Source organism: Aplidium turbinatum, chromosome 11 (assembly GCF_918807975.1).
Source record: "Aplidium turbinatum chromosome 11, kaAplTurb1.1, whole genome shotgun sequence".
Classification (NCBI taxonomy): domain Eukaryota; kingdom Metazoa; phylum Chordata; class Ascidiacea; order Aplousobranchia; family Polyclinidae; genus Aplidium; species Aplidium turbinatum.
The window spans coordinates 8,957,022-8,980,763 of NC_137482.1; the positions used below are offsets into that span (position 1 = coordinate 8,957,022).

Sequence of the window (23,742 nt, forward strand, 5' to 3'; positions counted from 1 at the left end):
AATCAGGCTAAATGTGCTTAATTCAAACTTTTGTAAAGCAACTTCCATCAAACAAGTTGGATAAATTCATAATAGTTTTAATTTAAGAAACTTGGATAGTTCTCTGTTCCGTCTATTATCATTTTTAATGTTTTATTATAGTATGGAAAATAAGAAAGTAAAACATTTCTTCAATTTGAATAAACTCTTTGCAAACATTCCAATCCAACGTACCAACTCTAAAGGTAAATGGGGCACAGCAATATAGATACTTTTCACTGAGAGCTAGGATTTGAACATAGGCCTAACAGTTGTGTATTTTTTGTGCAAATAAGGTAGGTAATGAAAGAGACTGAATAGCTTACTAAGTGTTTTAATCAGTTGTATTGCATAGACAAAACAAAAAAATTATTACACTTACAAATACATGAAGCAGATATTTTCAAAACTGAATGTCCAGCTTCATATTGCATTAAAAATATTTAGTTTCTACAAAAAAAAAGAAGAACTGTAACTGACATTTTAAGCTCAAAGCTATAAGTTGAAGACAGAAAGAAAACCTGTAGGGTGAATAGAAGGGGTCTGCTACTATTCGGCGAGTCCGATTTGACTAGTCCGATTCGGCGAGTTCCCTATTCGGCGAGAGCCCTTTTCGGCGAGTGCCCTATTCGGCGAGTTTTTGAAATTTTTGAAGGAAATTATCGGGTACCGTAGCCTAATTATAATTGCCGTTTTTACATCGTTTTAACGTCGCTAAACGTTGAAATCGTGCAGAAAGGAATAAAAATAAAATGTTTGAACTATTAAATTAAAATTCGTCACGTCAGTTCAGTTGTTTTTATTTCTGACTATCATGTGAAAAACAATACACGTCAACATAGCAAAGGTAGAAGCGACAAAACGCGAACGTTAAAACGTGCTTGAATTCGTCACGTCAGTTCAGTTGTTTTTCTTTCTGATCATGATATCAAAAACAATACACGTCGACATAGCAAAGGTGTAGAAAAAGGTAGAAGCGACAAAACGCGAACGTTAAAACGTGCTTGTTACCGAAGTAAGTTATTGAGTTGAAAGAAATTTGGCACGGTCGCAACACTTTCAGAAAAATTTAACATATGAAGGAAAAATAAAACAAAGAAAATGTTACAAAAAAAAAAAAATAGATCATGTTTATGTCTATAAGTTAGTACTTTTGAATAGTTAAAATGATTAGTTTGGATCAACAAATGTGTGGCCTACAGCTTGGATTGAAAGGAAATTATCGGGTACCGTAGCCTAGTTATCCCGACCAGCAAAAATTTGTTCCAAGAACACAGTTCATTTTTACATTGTAGTAACAGAATGAAAAGGCTAAACAAATGTGTGGCCTATCGTGTTAACGTCGCTAAACGATGAAATCGTGTAGAAAAGGGAGCTTTTGCTGACTAGGATACTTTGAAACTGAGAAACATTCACAGAAGCCCTACGATTTGTTCCAAGAACCCATTTAGCATAACATTTCATTTGTACATTGATTCAACGTCTGAATACATTATCTTAAAAATGCAACGTATCGTTGGGCTTCTGTAAATGTTTCTCAGTTTCAACGTATCCTAGTCAGCAAAAGCACCCTTTTCTACACGATTTCAACGTTTAGCGACGTTAAAACGATAGGCCACACATTTGGTTAGCCTTTTCATTCTGTTACTACAATGTAAAAATGAACTGTTAGGCTAACTGGGTTCTTGTAACAAATTTTTGCTGGTTGGGATAACTAGGCTACGGTAGCCTACCCGATAATTTCCTTTCAATCTAAGCTGTAGGAGTGTAGGTCACACATTTGTTGATCCAAACTAATCATTTTAACCATAGGCGCCTAAGCCGTGGGGGCCAGGCCCCCACGCATATTTCCGCGTGGGAGCAACTTTTTATGCGGCATTGATACATAAAACAATAGATGAACTAGCGATCGGCAGCAGGAAAACATTTTTAAATGCAAACCGCAACAGCTTCGCAGTAAATAATCACTAGAACGAGTAGCGATGCTACAATCCCACCCCAGACAAAAAAAAATCTGTCATTTTACGTTGATTTAACGTCTGCAGACGTTGAATCAATGTAAAAATGACTGATTTTGCTGCCTGTGACATAGCAAAAATCTACCATTTTGCGTCGATTCAATGTCATCAGATGTTGAATGCACCCAAAAACAACATAATTTGCTACGTTGACGCAACGTGCGTTTAACTTAATGCGCTTGCAAACAGCCTCGCTGTCGCTTTCGAAAGTCGAAACTTCTGCAGAGAATTGTCGCGGCAGTGAATCGGTTGCTGTGAAAATGAACTTGAAGTCTCGGCCCGAGGTTACCACTAACCAACGTAACAAGGGCTGGACCGGCTGGTACAAACCGCACTGCCCACAGTCGCACAAGCGGCATAATCAACACAACAACGGACTCGCGCAAACTGCATGGCGCACACACGACCGTTGCCATAGAAACCCGATCAAAGGCGGGGAATATGCGCATCTTTTGTTTCATCTGCTACACGAAAACGGGCGTATTACAGCGAATTGAAACTTGAAAGCTGGTCAGCCATAAGTTGCGATATTGTAGTGAAAAGGGAGCAATGTCAAGTCGAAAACTTAATCAAACGTCTCTCTGTAACTATTTTTCAAGGGCTGTTTACGGATGTCAGCAACTTTTAATTTTATTAAAGGTGACGTGCTGTTGAATTGATGTAAACATGAATGATTTTGCTTTCAACAGGTATATTTTCAAGCATGTGATCAAGTTAGTATTTTCATTCCATTTACAGTATACCTTTTAGTAAACCTTTTCGTCTCTTGTTTCATGCTAATAAATCTAGTGCGTTGCTAAACTTTATGTTGTGCTTAGCTTAAAGAGTCGCAGTCCATCAACCGCTAGCCAACGCAGACGCATAGCATGTGTTTTGATCGAGCTTTGTTTATAATAATTAACGGTAGGTCGAACGTAGCGATAACTCCGAGTGTGGCTATAAAAGCAATCCTAGTGTGACGACATAATTACGTCATCCATCTGCGTGACATTTCGCTGAATTTACGTTGCTGCTGATGAAACACGCTTTCGCCCCCACGGCCAAAAAAATAGTTAGGTGCCTATGATTTTAACTATTTAAAAGTACTAACTTATAGACATAAACATTATTTTTTTTGTAACATTTTCTTTGTTTTTATTTTTCCTTATCTTAAATTTTTTTGAAGGTGTTGCAACCGTGCCAAATTTCTTTCAACTCAATAACTTACTTCGGTCACAAGCACGTTTTAACGTTCGCGTTTTGTCGCTTCTACCTTTTTCTACACCTTTGCTATGTTGACGTGAATTGTTTTTGATATCATGATCAGAAATAAAAACACCTGAACTGACATGACGAATTCAAGCACGTTTTAACGTTCGCGTTTTGTCGCTTCTACCTTTGCTATGTTGACGTGTATTGTTTTTCATATGATGGTCAAAAATAAAAATAACTGAACTGACATGACGAATTTTAAATTAATAGTTTAAACATTTTATTTTTATTCCTTTCTGCACGATTTTAACGTTTAGCGACGTTAAAACGATGTAAAAACGGCAATTGTAATTAGGCTACGGTACCCGATAATTTCCTTTTAAAAATTTCAAAAACTCGCCGAATAGGGCACTCGCCGAAAAAGGCTCTCGCCGAATAGGGAACTCGCCAAATCGGACTAGTCAAATCGGACTCGCCGAATCGGACTCGCCGAAACGGGCCATTTCGGAATAGAAGACACGTCTGACCAGCAGTAAAGCATTGCACACAATAACATGGTGCACAAGGTATAAGTGCATGTGCAAATAGAACACACTGCAACAGATTATTTCACAACACAAAATCAACCATTAGGAATGTTAGGCTGTTAGTACTGCATAGTATAAACAAACAGCATATATAACTGAAAAACTTAACAGAGAACAAGACAAGATAAAAAAAACAAGACATAATGAAAACAATACATTCACTTCAAAACAGCAACAAGAGTTAATTATGACATTAATTGTTATTATGGCATCAAAGTTAATAAATATCATGTACAAAAGCATGACGATGAAAACAATGAAATAGTCATGCACTCTAAATTATTACAAACTTGTGTAAATTCACCATAGAACTCAGTGGAAGGGTCGTTCACTTAGAGATTGCAGTTACGGTAGAGTAAATCAATGAAATTAATTTCGAAAATAGAATGTAGCCTACCTGCACAAAAAACAACTGTAGCTATGCAAAAATCACTGCTGCACAGATTTCATAAGAAAGTAGGTGAAATTAAATTTAATGAAAAGTTGTTTTTCGGAAAAAAAAAATAAACAAAAAATGCTTGAAGACATACCGGTAAGCCAGCGAGTAACATTCATAATAATTATGTAAAAGACTTTACATTTAGTTCAAACACTTTCACAGTTGCAACAAAAACACTCAGCATAGCACAGTAACGCACATCTTTCACAAGTCCAATAGCTAATACTAAGCACCACTGTATTGCTGGTTGTCAATTGCCACAAATTACAGAAATTTACAGTCAATTTACTAGCAACTTTTTCTGACAAAAATTGTAGCTATGTCAGGCATAGGTGGCAAAAATTCTCAATACAAAAAAAAACAAGAAATCAATGTGGAAATGAGGATAAACTTAAATGTGCAAATGTCTTTGCCTTGAACTGTCTTCCATTGTTTTTATTTCAGAAAAATATAACTCTTGATCTTTTTGAAAGTTTTGGTTTCAACTCCTTTTGTTTATTTTAATATTATCGTGATCTTCTGTAGCATAAATAGTAAAGCTATACTTCCCTTTTTTAACTGCCTCGTCCATGTACAGAGTCTTTAACAACAACTGGCATCTTGGGAATTTCATCTGAAACTTCCAAATTGAAAAAATAACATATGCAACAAAAACACCAATCCAAAAATACTTTATGTATTGTGGAAATGGACTATATAACACATCAGAGCCAAATCTCAGCACAATCATAAATTCAGTAGTCACTACTGCACAGACAATCCACGCTTGTTGACCAAAACTTTTAGTGATGCCTGTACAGTAATCATATGCTTCACGTACAGCAACAAAGCCCCATAAAACATACAAAACAAGTCTAATAGTGACAAATGGATGATTAGGTGGTATCCAGAGAACAAATTTTAAGTAGAAAGTGTTCAACTCAGCAAGTAAAAATGTAAGTGTCATAAATGAGACAAACAACCATCTGTAAAGATTCTCAGTGGGTTTCCACTTAAATTTAACCCAGCTGTATGGACTGAATTGTCCCACTACTCTTTCTATCTTTCCTTTATATGAAGGAATATTCCATAGGCCATTCCATTTATATTCTTTTATAGATAAATATTTCAAAGTTTTTAAACCAAAATATATACCCAAGCCATTGCAGATGATAAAATCTAAAATCCAATGGTCCCACCAACATTCTGAAAAGTTGGGAAGTTGATGTTCAAAAGTGTATTCTAGAAGCTCAAATATAAAGCTAATTACATTGGTTAGCCAAATATCACGCAAAATTAGAGCCTTGCAGAACCATCCAACCAAGTGTCCAATTACAAAAATATCCATTTTGTCCATGACATTGTGAAAAGCTCCATCAGAGTGCCCAGGATCCCATATAATGCAAGCTCCGCCATACTGACGAAAATCAAGTGGTTTGTTTAAATCTGGGTCAGCAAAAATCAAAAGTCTTCTTGCATCTGACACTGTTTGAAACAGCAAAAAGACAAGTGTTAACTCGTATAAAATACTTAAACACAGAACCAATCGCCACAATGCTGGATGAGGCCTTATAAACGGACCATCTTTGGCTTGTGTGATACCAAAAGCTAGAAAAGTATATATAGCAGCAATAATTCCCCTTTTTGTGTTGTATTCTATGTCTTCTATTTGGGTTTCAAAAAATACAACATAAATTAAACAGAAAATGCCTATTAACAACACTGTAATTGTATGAGTTCTCCAGAAATATGTGTTGGTTCCATCGTCATACACAGTTGTTTCTGATTTTCTTGCTGAATATATTGATTTGGAAGATGTCTTTTCCCTTTCTTTAGAAACTGATGAATTAATTTCCATCAGCAAACTTCGTTTCTGCAGTGATGCTACATACGGTAGGCTATAGAATGCTATTTTAGGCTTCAAAATGATTCTTCCAAACTTGAGGCTGCAAAAGTGTAATCCTTTAGTCTACCATCTGCTGGACAGCTATTAGAATCTAAAATCACAAAGATATCGTTGTTAACACTGTATGATAGCTCAGTTAATGGCTTATAATCATTTTAAAAAAAAATTTCCTTTGTATTACTAGACATGTAACCGAGTCGTTCATATCAAGCATTGCTGTGGGTTTGATACTCGTCAGAAGATGTTTTATTTTCTTGACCACTTTCACTTTTGTACAATTTGTTAAAACTTATAGCAATATTTGAGTCTCCGTCACTTGATTTTACAGGAACAAAGTGTCTTATGAATTGTAAGACATAGCCTAGGCCTACCTGTTGTAGTTTACTAGCCTTGTATTCATATATAACAAAAGACAGAATAATGCAAACACAGGCAAAATAAGTTGAAGTGAAATATTGTAGTCGATTGCACTCAGTGGCGTATATTCAGGGTGTTCAAGGTGTGCACTGAACACCCCAAGAAATCCAGAAAAAGAGAAAACTTCCATCGGTTGTCGATGTTCTTTCCTTTCATGATATTCTAACATCTTGCTGCATGCTGATTGCTTTCTTTTCAATTGCAAAACTCGTCCCCTTCTAATTTTAATACTCCAACGTTTGAGGTCATTGCCTTTAATTTTTTTCGGTCATTACCTTTAAGCTGGGTGTGCAGTGTGCACTGACAGCTTGGCGAGTGCTATTTAAAATAAACAATTAAGAAAAATGACGTCACAAGGCAACGAAAACAGCAATGGTTTCAGGTCAGCCAGGCTGTGCACTCGCTGATCTGCACACCTTGGCGCGTCATTGGGGGAATCCCAGGCAATAGCAAGTTTTAGCTTGTTGGATTAGAGTTTGAGGTGATCAGAGTTGGAAACAAGATAAGATAAAATGTTTTTTATGCACCAAGTGCCAGTAAATTAGGACTAGCTTGTCTGAATCTGCAACAAAGCTTATGGCAACAGCGGTTATCATTGATGCACCATTCTAAAACAACACATTTAATCGTTTTGTGATTAGAGTGTTTGTATGTTACTGGTATTGTACCTTATTGCTGAAACACCTTAATTATGTAGCAGGTGCCAGCTGACTCAAAGTTGCTTTGTGTGTCTCCTGGTTTGTCTCACATTAATTATTGCCTATGTTTGTTTCGTTTTGGGTGTACCACCGGTACGGTATATAATATAGCCTATATATTAAAATGTGAAGCCAATGAACAAAATGATACCGGTACTGATAATAAAAAAATTGGCTAGTGGCTAAAGCTGCGTTTAGACTTCATCCGTTTTTACTACATGTTTGTTTTTAATTCGCTTGTACATTTCTCAAGGTGTTGCGACGGTGCCTAATCCTTGCATGAAGTAAATCATTTCCATCTCGAGCACGCTTTAACTTTCGCGTTTTTTCAGACTCCTGCTGTGTTATGGCAAGTAATATTGTTCGTTTTGATGGTCGGAAATAAAAACTGAACTGAAGTATGTGACTTTAGAAATGCAACTTACCGTCAACCGGGGCAACTTTGTTCAGTTTTCAAGGTTTTCGGTTTCTAATTTCCTCTGAACAAAATTTAAAAAAGTGTTGCCATGCTAAACGTAACATTACAGGTCCCACCTATCTAAGAAAAAATTTTGCGTTCGTCGTCCTAGTGACATAACGGCACAATTTCTAGTTTTCTACTGAACAAAGTTACCCCTATCGTTGGGGCAACTTTGATCACTAACTTGAAACCTCTAGGTGAACAAAGTAACCTGCCTTTTGAGGCAACTTTGTTCGTTGCATCAGAAAATAGAAACCTGTACATTATTTAGAAATGCGTAAGGGACTACTGTGATCACTATAGAATAGTTGGATGATAATTTTAAGGCAATAAAAGGGTTGGGTAGGGGTACTAGCAACTACCATTGTTGCATGTGATATTACATCATTAAAATATCTATTTTACTTGTAACTTTATTTGCAGTTGCTGCCAATCTTTGAGATAATATCTTCTTGGTGATCGAAGAATGGCAAAGAATTGTTGGAAAGATGATGTAGGCCAACCGGTATCTCTGGAGCAACGCGAAGAAGGGAAACAAGAAGCATCACTTTCTTTTTATTTACTTAATGATATTATTGTTGTTTTCAATAAAATCGATATGATGGAATTAAATTAACTTAGAAATAAATAAAAGAAATGCGTAGGCTACGTGCGGAGCGTGACATTCTAACATAGAAATAACATTTGCGATATGCAGCGGTATGCGTGATAGCGTATGTTTTGTAACGGTACGGTTCATCATTGCAAACGCATATTGCAATGCTTTCCTATCACGACGTGAGGTATACAGGGGTACCATATAGCCTATCACTTGAAAAGAGTGGAAGTGGACTGACTTCAGCCTACCCTAGCATAGGCTACATAGCGATTAAGCCCATGAACGATGACAGGTAGAGCACAGCACCGCAGAGGGAGAGCTCCTCTTAGCCTATTCGGACCTCGTTACCTTAATTGAATGAGTTCAATAACTGAAGAAAGCAGCCTTTTTAATGTATTTTTAATGCTTTTGTTTTAACAAAAGCATTTTATCAATCAACAAAAGCATTCAACAAAATCAACAAAAGCATTAAAAAAAACATTTTAATGAAATGCAATCAATAAAAATTAAGTAGTCTACAAAACACAACATATTAAGATCAACAGTTGATCATCAAGTCCACAGAAAACTGGTTCATATAATGTCCCTCTAACATTTTTCACATTGGAACTCCGTTCCTTCAATATCATACGAATAGTAATCTTGAGTTTCATAATCGATACCAGAACACTGAAGATGGTACTGTTTGTGACAAACATCACAAACGATCCAACGGTCGTCTCCATCTTCTTCCCATGCTTTATTGCAGCTGTTGCACACCCATTCTTCCTCATGTGTATCAGTAGATACTTCATGGTTGAGTGAAGTAGGAGTATCACGGGTTGGCAACGATACAATCCTTCTTCCAGGCACAATCTTTTTTCCTCGTTTGCGAGTTTTTTCAGTCGGTTGTTGGTTCAAGCCACAGTGAGTCTGCAGTAGACTAAGTACAGACTCATTCAAAGCAGATGAAGTACCTTCACCACCAGGATCTCTGGTTGCTGAGGTTGAAGGTAACCTTTTCAGCACCTGGTTACGATCCAGTGGACATATTCCACATGCACGAAATCCAGCAACAAGATTTGATGATGAAATAGTTTGATACAGACGTTTGAGCAATCCTGGAAACTGTGCTTTCGGAATGGTTCCCTTGGAACGTGTTTCGCTTCTCCATTGGTCGAGAATTCGACGCCAAGATCTTTTAATTGGAGCAAATGCCGCCACGTCCAATGGTTGGCATAAATGTGTCGAATTTGCTGGCATGGTCACAAAGATGATATTATTTTTTAGAGATTCATTTATCACCAGCGTAGAGAAATGCGACGGCAAGTTGTCCCCTATCAATAGTATCGGACTTGATGCACGATCTCCATTGCAAACGTTTGGAACAAACATTTTCATAAACCATTCCTCGAAAGTTCGAGAATCGAACCAACCACTTTTTGTTGCTTCATATACTGTTCCAGAAGGGCCGCCCACGGTCCAGTTTGTATACAGGTTTAGAGCTTTATATACGACCATGGGCGGCAGGTAAGAACCTTTGCCATTGCCACAAAACATCACGCTGATGCATTGCTTGGAATGCTCCACCTTTCTTTCCACTCTTCTCAACCCTCTACGTACAATCACTTTTTTTGAACCTGGATTGTCGCTTATGTTTGTTTCGTCGTAATTATAGCAATTTTCCGGTGGAATTCCTTCTATAGTGTTCTCCAGGCTATCGAAATAGTTGTTGATGGTGTCCGTTGAGATTTCTGCTCTGTTACTTTTCACATTATCGGCAATGCGTTTGGTTAAACCATGTGTTTTTATGAAGTTGTTCAGCCAATCACTTCCTGGCAGATTATCTTTGAAGACTTTATCTGTAACACCACGACGATCTAAATACCCTTTAATAAGCAAGGGAATATCGGACCCGGTCAGTGGAACTTTCCATATTGTTAGACAATTTATAGACTCCAAAATCTGCGCTGTACATTCGGGAGAGAGTCTAAGTGGGCGTCCAATCTTTCCCGAATGAAGTCCTTTTACTTTGTGGCGCAAAGTTCCAAATGGTATCTTATACTGTTTTGCTGCTTTTCGAATCGACATCTTGTTAGTTTTGACGTCATTCAGAGCAGCTTGCAATGCGTCTTCTGTATATCCGGTGCAGTAGTTCCTGCTACCGGCTTTCCTCTTGTAGCATCGAACCATTTTCAAAGCAAAAGTACCGTAATCGATTATAGTCTATATACACTCCTGAAAATAAAAATAAACTTAAAAATGAAGCTTATACCTGAGCGTTACACAGATTTATCTCACTAAATTTTGATTCTCTTTAGTATGAAAACTGAAAAGTTTGAATGCTCATCAGGACAATTATCGTTTCTAGCACTAGTTGCATCCTTCATCTGATGAAAGTGAAACGCACCATGGCAGAAAGTTGCTTCATCAACATTGCAATGTACTCAACCGGAACAATGGAAATCTATTACCAAAAGCTTATAAATCGTTATTATCTTGACAGGCAGGCTGCATGCCTATTTGAACACAGTTGGAAACGTTATTGTAATTTAATTTTCGTCTCGAATTTATATTTATTGGAAGTTTTTACGTAATTTAACGTCGAAAATAACCGCTCACACATCTTGGCCAATCTTTAAAATAATGTGTGTTTCATTTTTTCTTGCGTTTCACCGCACTGCGGTATATAACTTTGTAAATTTTATTTTGTGTGTTAATCGCTGAGGATGCGCATTGTCAAGGTGGACGAAACGTCAGTAAAGCAATAAATCAACCTGCTTATTGTCTCTTTAGTATACCATTATGTTTTAGTCTCTGTTTTTGATGTCTATTTAATTTTCCATTATGTTGTCATATATGAACAAACTTACCCCAATAGAACAAAGTTACCCCGCAGAACAAAGTTGCCCCGGTTGACGGTAATGTTTGATATTATTAAGTCTTTCATTCAATAGGCGCTGTCAAATAAACATCTATTTTGTATTCTTTTCCATTCCGACAACATTATTTTTGTCAGTTCTGTTTATGTTCAGAATTTGTGCGGAAAATGCTCTCAGAACGCACCAAATTTAATGTTAATTTTAAAAATTTTCTGGGGGAGGCCCCCCAGACCCCCCGCTGTTGCTTTGCCGTCACTGAACACCCTGTCAAAGTGGTCACGGTACGCCACTGATTGCACTACAGTAGTAGACTCGCCTAAAGTGAAGTTAAACACCATGCAATTTATACTGAGAAAAGAACATAAAAATGCTATCAAGTGAAGAGTACAAAAGTGTTGATTAGATTGGAATGCAATGTTTGACGACGTACCAAAGCGAGCAGGACTCAGCAACTCACATTTTGAAACTAGAATATGATTTCGACAATGACAAGGGATGCAGCCTAATTTGTACCCTGAACAATTCGTACCCTCACTTTGTACGCTGAAAAAATCAGTAAAAAAATAAAAAAGCCAAAATAGAACTTGGATCGGAGTTTCCGCTTAACCTTAACTTTAAAATTTTTGTGGAAACTTTGATTAGCGACTTCGGCTTTGTGCTATTTTTTCTCTTGCTGTTTTCAGGGCACGAATTAGGTTGCACCCCATGATAAGCCAGTAGCTTTAAATTCTTTGTCATTATGTTTATGACTTTTAGGGTCAACTCAACTTCTCTCTCAGAATCCCTAAGAATTCAAGACCAAGTAAAGAAGCTAGCAAGCAGTATACTACCATAAAATATACATTTTTGACTGTCAACTCCTGAGTACTCAATGCCCAACAAAGTGCACTTGCAATTGCAGGCTGCAGTGCCCCTGCTGCAGTACCAAGTACTCAAGTGGTTCTGTGATGTGGTTGTCACTCAGTTGAGTTGAGGTCTTGACTCTTGCGATCATGCTTCAGCGTTGCCAGATAGCGACAGTTGTTGCAAAAATTTTCAACTGCAGTTTTATTTCACCGATGTTTTTCCATTAAAAATTTGTCTTTGGGTGTTTTTCTCCAACTTTAATGTAATATTTAAAAAAAAAATTATTTTGTTTTTAAGATATTTTATGTTTAATTTTGAGAAATCTTCAAAAAAAGTTCAATATCATGTTCCTTTAGTTCCGACCGTCAAAGCGAAAACAATATCAATAGCCATAACTTTTCCCAAGCTTTACTTCCAGCCTCCAGGCCATTTAGTTCTGCTTTTATTTGCTAAAACACAATATTTTTGCAACTGAACTTTTTTTTTCATTATTCTCAAGTTTTTTCATATCAAAAACAAAACTATTTTTATCGTATACTATTCTCGTAACTCATGAAATAAAAGGTTTTCTCTTTTTTGTTTCTGGCAACTTAGTTTCTATGTGACGCGATTGCGCATTGCCATAGCTAGTGATACGCTTCAGTATTTTTTTGATATGGTTCAGTAAGTTTTGAGTTTGTTTGGGGACAAAATTTAAAAAAATGAAGTCAGTTCTTCAATCATCAATCAATCATTTTATTTTTCGTCCTTAACGCGTCCGGGACAAAAAAGATACTAATTACAAAAATCGATATAAACCTATCAGCACGTTAACGAACGAGAAAAGGTGGCAAAACCTTGAAAGGTTTAAAACGTGTCTGAATGAAAAATTATGTAGTAGGCTATATATATCAGTAGTTAACACGGCCACAAAACCCAAAAAAACAAATAGCACAAAATAAAACAAAAACAGAGAAACACACATGTAGTAATGAATAACAGCCTAATGAAAAGTGTTGTGGATTAAATTTGCCAGTTCCAATATTGATGTGGATGAGCAGAGAGAGAGAGAGAGAGAGAAACCTTTTATTTCGTCTGTTGCGACAATAGTACGGTACAATTATAAACAATACGAATAAAATAGTACCATAGCTATCTAAATACCACAACAGACAGGAAGCAGCGAAAGACTATATCAGTCATCGAGTCAGCTGCTTCCCACAATTCTTAATGTGACAAATGTCAAGCATCGGCAAATTACGTTGAAACAAGATAAGCTGATGTTCAGTAATATTAATGAAAGAAAAAAAAAATCATGTGCTGCTGCGATCCTTAAGTGAAGTCCTGTGGTTTTATTCAAATATAAACTTTATTCCGGGTGATTAAAAATAGGAAAAACTTTTGAAATCAGTAAACTCTTGTAGCAAGGGCGTTTAAACTTCAGTGCAACCAAGAAAAGTTCAAGCCAATAAATAGTTCAAGGCTACGAGTAAAAACATTTTCAGTAACAGTATTACAATACAAAAATAATCACAATTTAAAAAAAAGGTATAGCCTAGGCCTATTGTTCTGTCATAAAAGAAATGGCTGAGTGACTCTCAGTGGTACCTGTTAGGCTGCATGAAACTAGCGCAATGTGACCATATAATTTGACAAACAAATTGAATAGAATGTAAATGAGAAATAATTGAGTGTAACCGAATAACACAATAGGTCAATAATGTTCTCTTCAGACGAAATTTAACAAAAATCAAATCCAGACGACGTATCATTACAAAGTTTGAGCCCAAAATAACAATTTATGACAATTTTTGTCACTTTTCCACTGACATAAAGCAACAAAATTTAAATTCAATTAAAAAAATCAAACACTTCGCATTAAAATAAAAGCAAGAAAAAAAAAGCATTTTTGTCGATTTAGGCTAAGTGCGATTGATCCAAACTTGTCTGGCAGCCCTGCTTAAAAACTGACTAGGCTTGATTGCTGGCCAACGTTCGATTTTTATGTCAAAAACTAAGTAAATTATCATTAAAAACTCTTGCGCTGGTTTAATTAAATTGATTTATACCGATACAACACACACTAATCCAGAAAAGTTTAAAAAACAACTGAATTTAAAACAAAAAATTTTAGGACAAACTTTGAACCGATTTGATAATGGGCAGCAAACAAGATGTTACACAATAGAATGTAAAACAATTAATCCACATGGCTTACTAATGGTTGTTTGATAAATTTTCTACCGTACTGTACTTCAATTGCTTCACTGGATAATAATTTACTTTCCTCATCCCTATTCTTTCAAAGCTGAGGCTGGCAAGTCAATTGCTTGTTTGTTACATGCGGCAACCGCAGACTTGGATTCTTGATATGGGTTTCTTTGAATTGTTCTGTCTTTGCGAATTCTTTATCGATTTCGAAAATTTTTGGACTGAAATGACCACAATTAAATTCCTTTCTAAATTTGACTAAAATTTGCTATTCTCCAGGCCTAAGTTTTTTTTTAATCCAATTTATATATTTTGACCTGGAGAGCAAAATCTTTGCTGCTTACTTTGTAAAAGCGTGGGGAAAAAAAAATTAATGATGTCACGAAAACTGCCAATCTATGAATCCTCTGATCTTTTTCTTAAGAAACAAGTTTTTTTTGTAAAATTCTACCAATAGAAAGTTTTGAACTTCTCTCGCTAAAAGCAAGAAATATATAATAATAGGATGGAGAAAGAAAACCGGACATAAAAGAAACCCATCCTCAGGCAAAAGCCCGTTTCAATGTGGCCCAGAAGAGCAGGTGTTGAGCTCTTTCTATGGTTAGACTGCACATCACACAGTAGCCTAAGACGATTGAGGTTTGATATCCAGTTTAAGTTATTGCTTCTTGTCCTGGTGGGTGATGGAATGGATGAGCTGGTAGATGATGATGTCCTGATGGTGTTGATGAAGCTCTCATCCCCTTTTGCGACGTGTCGTGTTGATTATGAAGTATTGCGTTTGCTGTTAATATCTACAAACATAAAAGTACAGCACAAGCAATCGATATTATTTTTAGGTAAGCCTAATCTTTTGTAAATAATTTCGGATTTCCACTAAAATCTTCACAAGAATGCAAGAAAGCCTTTCTACGTTGTCTTTCTTTTGGTCGTCCGTTTTGCTTAAATGTCATGGGCGCCGATCCTTATAGGACAGTGGGGACATGTCCCCACCATCTTTTTACATGTCCCCACCATCTTTTTTCATTATTTTTATAAGGTAAAAGGAAAAATATTAACCGAATGTCACAATTTTATTAGTCAGACGTTTAAAATCTATTGAAAGGAAGGGACAACATTTTTGTTTCATGGAAGGAAACCCCGACCAAGTAAACCCCGTAGCTGTCAAGCTAAAATAAAAAATCTCAACCTCTTGCTAAACATGTGCATTGTGGGGCACATATTTACTAATCTAATTGTATCAAAAGCTGTTGTAGCTTCACCGTTTATTGGAGATGCTCCTAGTTCCACACAAGAACTTGGAAAGCTAGGCCTATATAGGCTAAAAGGTTTCTGGGAAATTCAAGTATATGTACCTGAATCTTTATTCTAAAGAGTCTTTGCCTCAGGCTGCATCAAAACTGAAACCAATTTGTCCAACCAGATTGCTCACACGTGCATCTGCTGTAAAAGCAGTGCTTGATGATTCTAACGTCAGTAGGCTATAATAATAAGTCAGTATTGGAAGCCTTGGAAGCAGCCGTGAGTCAATTTGATTCAAATGTAGCAACAACTGCAATTTGGCTTTTGAAACCTTTTTCTTGTGGGTCAAGTGTGCTTAGGTTATTAGCAGCATTTGTCTGTCATTCAGTGTATGGAACGTTTTAACAAAGCCTTGCAGGGTTGTACGGTGACTGTGGCTGGCATGCTTGAAGGTGCTGAACTTTGTAGTAGGCTACTGCTCCGCCATCTACGCAATGAAGAAGAATTTCATCGTGTCTTTGTAAATGCTGAGAGGCTAATGGAAGATTGCAACCCTGAGTCATTGAAACTGTCACGTCCCAAAAAGATCCCAAATCGTCTTCATCATGGACATGGCTGACCTCCTCAACTTTCAAACACCAGAGACGAAATATCGGTCAGAGTATTTTGCAGTCATTGACAGCGCCCAGCAAAATCTTACTGACTGTTTCAAGTCGACCGTTCTAGAGCACTACAAAACTCTACAAGAATCACTCTTTAGTGGAAAGATACAATCACATGTGGTAGACGATTATTCTGAGTTCTCTGACACAGAATCCCTTGCACAAGAACTAAGTTATGCTTCTTTCGAAAGCAGTACAATGGAAAGTGGGTGGAAGATTTTTGAATGATAGGCTATTCAAGAAGATGCCATCCGCTGGTCGGCAAATGTTTCCGAAAGTGGAACTGTTTGTGCGACTTTTGCTCATTTCACCAGCCAGCTCGTGTTCAGCTGAACGTTCATTTTCAACTTTGCGACGTGTCAAAACTTGGTTACGATCTACCATGACACAGAAACGACTAAATCATGCAATGGCACAACAAGGTTTTGAATTCGATCAACCTTCATGACCTCTCCAAAGACTTCGTTTTTAATTCGCCGGAGACTCGTTGCCGAGTGTTGGGACGTCTGCTGTCCAATGCTGACACTGCCAATTAAAATATAGGCCTACACACATCGCATCAGACTTGTACCTACTGTATTAGTATGTTTGTCAGAACAGACTCCCGATCTTTCTAGCTCGCTTCGCTCGTCGCCCCTTCCTACCTTTCCTAGTAAATGTCCTCACTAATTTTAGAGAGCGATCGGCGCCCATGTTAAATGTTGTTTTAGTTTGTGAATAAAAAGTGACTTTGTATCAGCCTTTCTAATTGAAAAAGGAAATTCGTTCCATGTTTTCGCACCTGTGAATTCTATTGAATGTTGAGTACGTAAGCGTTTTTGAGAAGTATGGAATGTTTAGAGAATCATTATTATGGTTTCTTGTAGACAGGCTGTGAACCTCTTTGACATATTTAAAAAGGTTGGTGAAGCAATCTGGTAGTAAATTGTTGTGAAATTTAAACACGAAAACACCAATTTCCAGTTTGAACAATTGCTCAACTGATATCGGGATCTTGCTACAACTATCAGTTCTTCAATCAATCAATCAATCAATCAATCAATCAATCAATCAATCAATCAATCAATCAATCAATCAATCAATCAATCAATCAATCATTCAATCAATCAATTAATGGTTTATTTGTCAGTAATGAAAAGTTACACAAGTCCCATACCGACAGGGAGGCAACGAGACGACCATGCGTTGCCATACGGAAATGACAATTTTGCCATTTAAAATACAAGAGAAAAAATAAAAAGTCAAAACGTTCCCGTTAAAACGTTCGTATTCAAAATGAATAAGCTTAACTGAAGATGATCTAGCTCAGCGGTTCTCAACCAGTGGGCCATGGCTCACTGGTGGGCCATAGAAGCATTTTAAGGTGGGCCACAGACATATTTAAAAAATAGAAAGATTTATTGAAACATTTTTTTCATTTTTGTCACTATGGTCAACTTTACACTTGTGTGTTCGTTTAGTTACAAAGAATGATGCTGGTGTTTTTAGTTACAAAGTGGCAATCATCATTCTAATTATTGCAACATAACAGTTTTACATCAATTCAGTTTTTACAACACTTTATGATGTAATAGACTAATTTGTGATTACAATTCAGCCATCTTTATAAGCGGTAGCTTTGTTGAACTTCTGCAGATCCGCTTTTTAGTACGTGCACCATTTTATTTTGTGGATTACTTTGGGAAAGAATTGACAATACTTGAAGCTTTAAGTTTGATGAAAATTACGTTCAGTATGTAGCCTACATCAATTTTGCTAACAGAGAAGAAAAAGGACAATGTGTATTATGTTGTAAAGTTCTTAGTCATCATTCATTGAGGCCATCAAAACTGAAACTTCACCTGGAAAAAGTTTATCCAAATTACAAGGATGAAGATGTGAACTTTTTTTAACGAAAAGAAGATAGTGTGAAGCGTCAGCGCCTGGATTCAACAAAGGGATTCCAGTAACATTCCAAAGGCAATGTTCTGCTGCTTTTTGTTTATAAACCCTTTTTGTAATATTTTTCTTACATAAAAACTGAATGGGCCACAGAACTTTTATGCAAACAAAAATGGGCCACGAAAAAAAAAGGTTGAGAACCACTGATCTAGCTGATAGCTGATAGAAATCGATGTTTGGCTGTTTATGATTGAACTGACTCGTGTGAAAATAAATTTGTTTGTATTGCGCCAAAAGTGCCTAAAAAGTGACCAAAACAAATTTATAGCCTACTTCTCAAATTTTTCAGGTAAGCAAGCCTTCCACACCTCTATTGGAGGCAACTGTACGATTTCAAATTTTGCTTTGTCAAAACTCTGATCCTTTCCCAACTTTTTTCCAGATCCGCCACTGCATTGTTATCATTTTTAGCCTACAATTATATCGTACAGTATTTTAAATCATCTTAGAGCTGTTTAGGCTACTCCTTGATGAAATGATGAATGTAATCTTTTTCTTTACGTTATCTTGAAAGAGTTTGCGGTCATAAACAAACGCTTTCTTGTCCTAATTTGAAGAACCATTGTCAAACTGCAAGCAGTGAGCTTTGCGCAATGCATAGCAAGGTGCCCCCAGTAAAGTGCTCAATCGACGTAAGCCAAGAGCGTCCATAACAGCAGACAGTGCACACCGTCTCGACCTTCCGGTCTCCTCAATGCAGTGTTTACACTGGAATGGTGATGGAGCTCCATGCGACATTTTCCTATTTATGGTACAAGAGGACATCTTGTGATGTCGAAAACGTTCGATACTTGATCTGTTGCGTAGTTTTGTGTTTCTATATGTAATAAACTTGAAGATTGTAAAGTTCTAGCCGATATTGAATAGATTGTAAAAGTGGAAGTTAGCTATTGCCAATTGTAAAGTAGCTGTTGCATGTAGTAGTTTATATTTATTTTGAAATTGACAAAGACGTTTGCTGTTTAGAATTTGATTTCTTTATGTGCTAGAAGTGGTGATAGAACCATTCGTCAGTTCAAGAATTTTTATCTATTAAGCTTATTTCACAAGTAGAACTATTCGACCATTTATCTGACTGTTAAACGTTTGATATCCCAGTAAACTACGTCATCAATCTTTCCAAAATCTCTTTTCGTGTAAGAACTAGAAAGAATTGGGACAGCCATCAGTAAACATAAGGATCCACTGGTGGATTTTGGGAAGAGGAAAATATGGTGCTCAAACGGTCATGGTAAAAACAATGTGAAGGCCAAAGCATTTTTCTAATTTTTGTAAGATCATAAGAAAATAGAAATTGTTGAATTTCTGCCTGACATAATGTTACACCTGTAACCTATCACCTCGATGTCAAACTGCAAGGGAAAAATAACAATCTTTGATTTGGTCTTGGCTATCTTGGATAGCTTATATAGCTTCTTCGTTCAAGGTCGGATTGGAGGGTGCGGAGAACAATTTCCCAAGATCTGTGGCTAGGCTACTGGAATAATTGCACTGACTTGCACACGTTTATGGCGAAGTTGAAGCCTGATTTCAAGTCCAAGTAGGTCTACGACAAACATTTATTTGAAATTTTGGAGCACAAATCAGCAAGTAGCAAAGTGGTTGGAACGCTTGGAGCAAAACATAAAAGCCCAAAATGTAAATAGGCTACTATAAGTTCATGTTCAGCAAATGTTTCGAAAAGCTATTGGCCAACCGTCTTCATCTTTCATGCATATTCAATGCTATAAATGTAAGCAATCCCTACATTTAGTATTCGTTGTTACATTGACGCAGAGACAAATCTTTTGCCTGGGACGAAAGAAGCTCGGCTTAAAAGCTTATTCAAACTCTTTGATTGCTGGCCGTGATCAGCTGTAAACCGTTTCAAAATGTCTGTCATTTCATGTCGGTTAACCCAATCATCAATCATAAAAGGACAGATATAAGCTTACAAAATTTCGTTCTTTGCGAAGTAACATTTGCAAGAAATCTGTCAATAAAGCAAAACTAAACCAAGCGAAACATAACTCAAACTGTTTGTAAAAGGTCCAAGTCCGAAGTGCAAAGTGTCCGCAAGGTGTTGCGACCGTGCCAAATCCTTGTATATCAAGTCATGGCCTTGGTTTAGTAAGCGAATCTTTCGGTAGCTAGCACGCCTTAACGTTTGCATTTTATCGTTTTTACTTTTTTCCAGACCTCTACTATGTTATGGCAAGCGGTATTTTTTTTACTTTGAATTCGAAATAAAAGTGAAGTTCAGTTATAATAAACTGACTTGAATATTATAGACCAACTGTTGTATAGGCCTACCATATTTTCATCACCCAAAAAGAGGACATGTTTAGTAAGCAAGTAAAATGCCAGTGGATGTTTAGGTTTAAACAAATTTTACATCTTTTTAGATGATTATAGGCCTATGTAGAAAAAGTGGCAACTAAAGACATAACATATTTATTTGTCAGACTCAGTCGACGAACATTTTGCTGTTCATTCAATTTTCATCACAGAAAAAAGAGTTTTGCATTTTGAGCCTTAGTCTGGTTGCAGACGAAGAATTATTGCTCGATTTTTAACAATTTATTAAAAAAGTTCTTCAGTGTTTAAACTATTCTGTTCATTTTCTAATGTGCCATCATTTAAAAAAAGCTAATGCAAGCTAACTATCAGGTTTAAAGACACATTTGCACTAGCTTTGATATAGATCGAACAGTTCAGCATCATCAATGCCAACATTTTTCTCTGACAGATACTTCACACACCGCTGAAAGGCGTTATCCTATTCTTTGGTGTAAGACAGAATAAGCATCCAATCAAAGGATGTGAACACGGAAAATGAAATTAGTGGTCTATTCATCCAAATAGGCAACGCAAGAGTCAAACAATCATAATACATCTGACATGGTCATCGAGTAACACTTTCTTCGTTTGCCACAGAAATAAATGTAGTCTATCCACCATATCCACCAAGCAATGTATTGTCAACTTCAAAGTCAGTAAACACTTTTCTTAAACAAGGATAGCCTACTTCTGCCACAGCTCACAGAAAACATCTTTTCCTTTTGGTAGGCTATAGTTGCTTAGCCTTATTTAGCTTTCGCCAAGGTCACATGAAAATAAAACATTGTTGAAAATGATAGCAATGCAAAAAAGAGGACATTCGAGCATTTTCAAGTGTCCTCGGAGGACAATTCATTTTTTTATGAAAAAAGAGGACAAATCCTCCTAAAAGAGGACATATGATAACCCTACTGTTGTAAAACTTCTGATTTTCTCTTCTCGAATGGTTGTGTTTAATTGATCTTGCGTACTCCGTGCCAGGGAATGGGATGGGATGGAATGAAATGAAAGATGGAATGGAAGACAGATTTTGAGATGGAAGATAGAAAGCGTCAAGGATGGAAAGGAATGGAAGATTTTGATGATGGGATGGAAGACAATCTTCGATCATTCCATCATTAACTTTCTAACGCTTTATCAAGGCATGCAAAATATTACGTTGCTTGCTGAAATAATTCGAACGGTACGATCAAACAATAATTCAAACGGTACGTAATCCTTAGGAAAACACTGCTGTTAAAATTTTAGCTTAAATTTAGTGTATGGTTTTCAGGTTTATTTGTGGCATATTCAACGCGGAGATCACAAAATGTGAAGATAGAAAATGGAATAGAAGATGGAAGAGATTTCTGAGATGGAATGGAAGATGGAATAGAAGATTTCTAAGATGGAATGGAGATGGAATAGAAGAAAATATCAGGATGGAAGATGGAAAAAACGTCTTCCATTCCATTCCATCCCATACCCTATGCAGTGTGCACAGTCGACGTGTTGGCTTCTGGCGTGATTTGCGAAGCTCTTGTTCACATTTCTCTCTGTCCACTCTTCAGTTTGTGTTGTGAGGGTTGTAAAGAGTTTAGGTACTTACTTTATGTTTAGCTACGATTTATAAAGCCTTTGTTATGGCAATCTTATTAAGTAAATAAAATATGTCACCAACCTAATTCTGAAAAGAGAGGTTTGACGTGTTCTGTTTACTTGGCAAACATTCGAGCTTTGGCCTATATAATGATGTTCAAGTGTCGACAGTCACTTAATTTTGACACAGCCGTTGTAACAGAGGCTAGTTCAAAGCTATTGAAAAGCTTGTATTTTAGATAGGAAAAAAATAAACTAGGTCTGCGCTTCAAAAAAACAATCTACCAGTGTTTTACGTGAACGTAGTCTTAGACCCCGCTTGGGGTTGCAGAAAAATAAATAAAACTACCAAGTTGTTGACCAGTTAGAAGTAAAATCACCAAGCAAAGACAGCATCGCGCCAATAGTTCAATTGCTTTGCGGTGATCAACTAATCAGTGATCACTGATTATTTACAATGACAGTAAGTGATGAGTGCGAGCAAAAATTCGATACCTTTTTTTCTCACGGACCGGTTTTAAAAATGAAATATCGTCGTGGACCGGCCATAGGAAAAACTAAGTTAGAAATTATTAGGCTACTTTGCGGTTTAAATTTTTTTAAATCAGTTTAAACACACTTTTGGCAAGATTCGTAAAATATAATGGACAATGTAAAGTCGAGGTCGGAAAAGACAATTAGTTTTGCAGGAAGTCTGGGAGGATTGCACCCCAGAAAATTTTGACAAATTTGATAGTGTTTTGATCGCTTTTTGTGCACTGTTAGGCCCGATAATAATCATTGTTTAATCAAGACGCACATCTTGCATTTAATTAACGACCAATATCGTAAATTAAAACTAGATTTTTTTAAAAGTTTGAGTGACAAGTTTTGGTTTAAAATAGAAATTACTTTTTTAAATATATTTTCTTTTACGACTACAGAAGGATTTCAATAATTTATTTCTTAAAGGTTTGTATAGTATTGTGAGAGCTTAAAGTAAAATTTTGAAAATTCATCTGAGGCTCCCCACCTTTCGTATACTAACTTATATAACTTAGACAAGACACGTTTCACCTTATACCTACAATAGGTCTGTTTAATTGTTATGTAGTTTATGAGCAAGGCTAATTTCTTTGAAATAATAATTTCATTAGTATCATGGTTTTTGAAGGTCCTTTAAAACTATACCGGCACTATTCTGTAAATTCACTGCTGAAACTATGCGTTCCCAATGTCACCTGTTAGGTTTATGATATGGGATGGAGCAAGCGATCATTTCCTTTTTTTGTTTTTGGAGGGAAGCATCCGTTATGATAGATATAGATAGGCCTACAAAAGGTTGTAGGTAAAATTCTTTTGCACGTATTTAGTGTATGGCTGCAATTGCTTTCCTTGTAATCAATTTATTCTATGACTAAGAACATCGCCTACTTTCAACCATTCTGCACTATTGACGGCCATTTTGGACGTGTGTTCTCGCGATCCGGTAGCAGCTTTTTTACGACCCGGTAGTTGGGGAATCGTGCTTTAGGCTACTTGGCCTACAGCAGCTTGTCTTCGGTAGTTAGGCCAAAATATAAAGATAGTTTTCAATTTGAGTAGATTGTTTTATAATAATAATTTTTCTTTTCATGTTTATCTTTTATAGCCTACAAATAAAGAAGCTAAATTAGGCTAAGCAAAAACACCAAAGAGGAAAAGCTTATTTTCTAATGTAGGTTTATTGCAGAAGTACCGTAGTATTCCTGTTTAAGAAAACAACTTATTGTTTTTGAAGCTGAATTCGTTACATGTGGATATGGTAAGCTAC

The 23,742-nt window shown here is 36.5% G+C and overlaps 1 protein-coding gene across 1 annotated transcript; it reads right to left on the reverse strand.

Annotated features, from left to right (window-relative positions):
• Positions 1 to 4,734: 4,734 nt before the first annotated feature.
• Positions 4,735 to 6,090, reverse strand: LOC145780168 (phosphatidylserine synthase 2-like). The gene has a single exon (XM_082591877.1). The coding sequence runs from the start codon at positions 6,088 to 6,090 to the stop codon at positions 4,735 to 4,737; it is 1,356 nt and encodes a 451-aa protein (XP_082448003.1).
• Between the last annotated feature and the right edge of the window lie 17,652 nt (positions 6,091 to 23,742).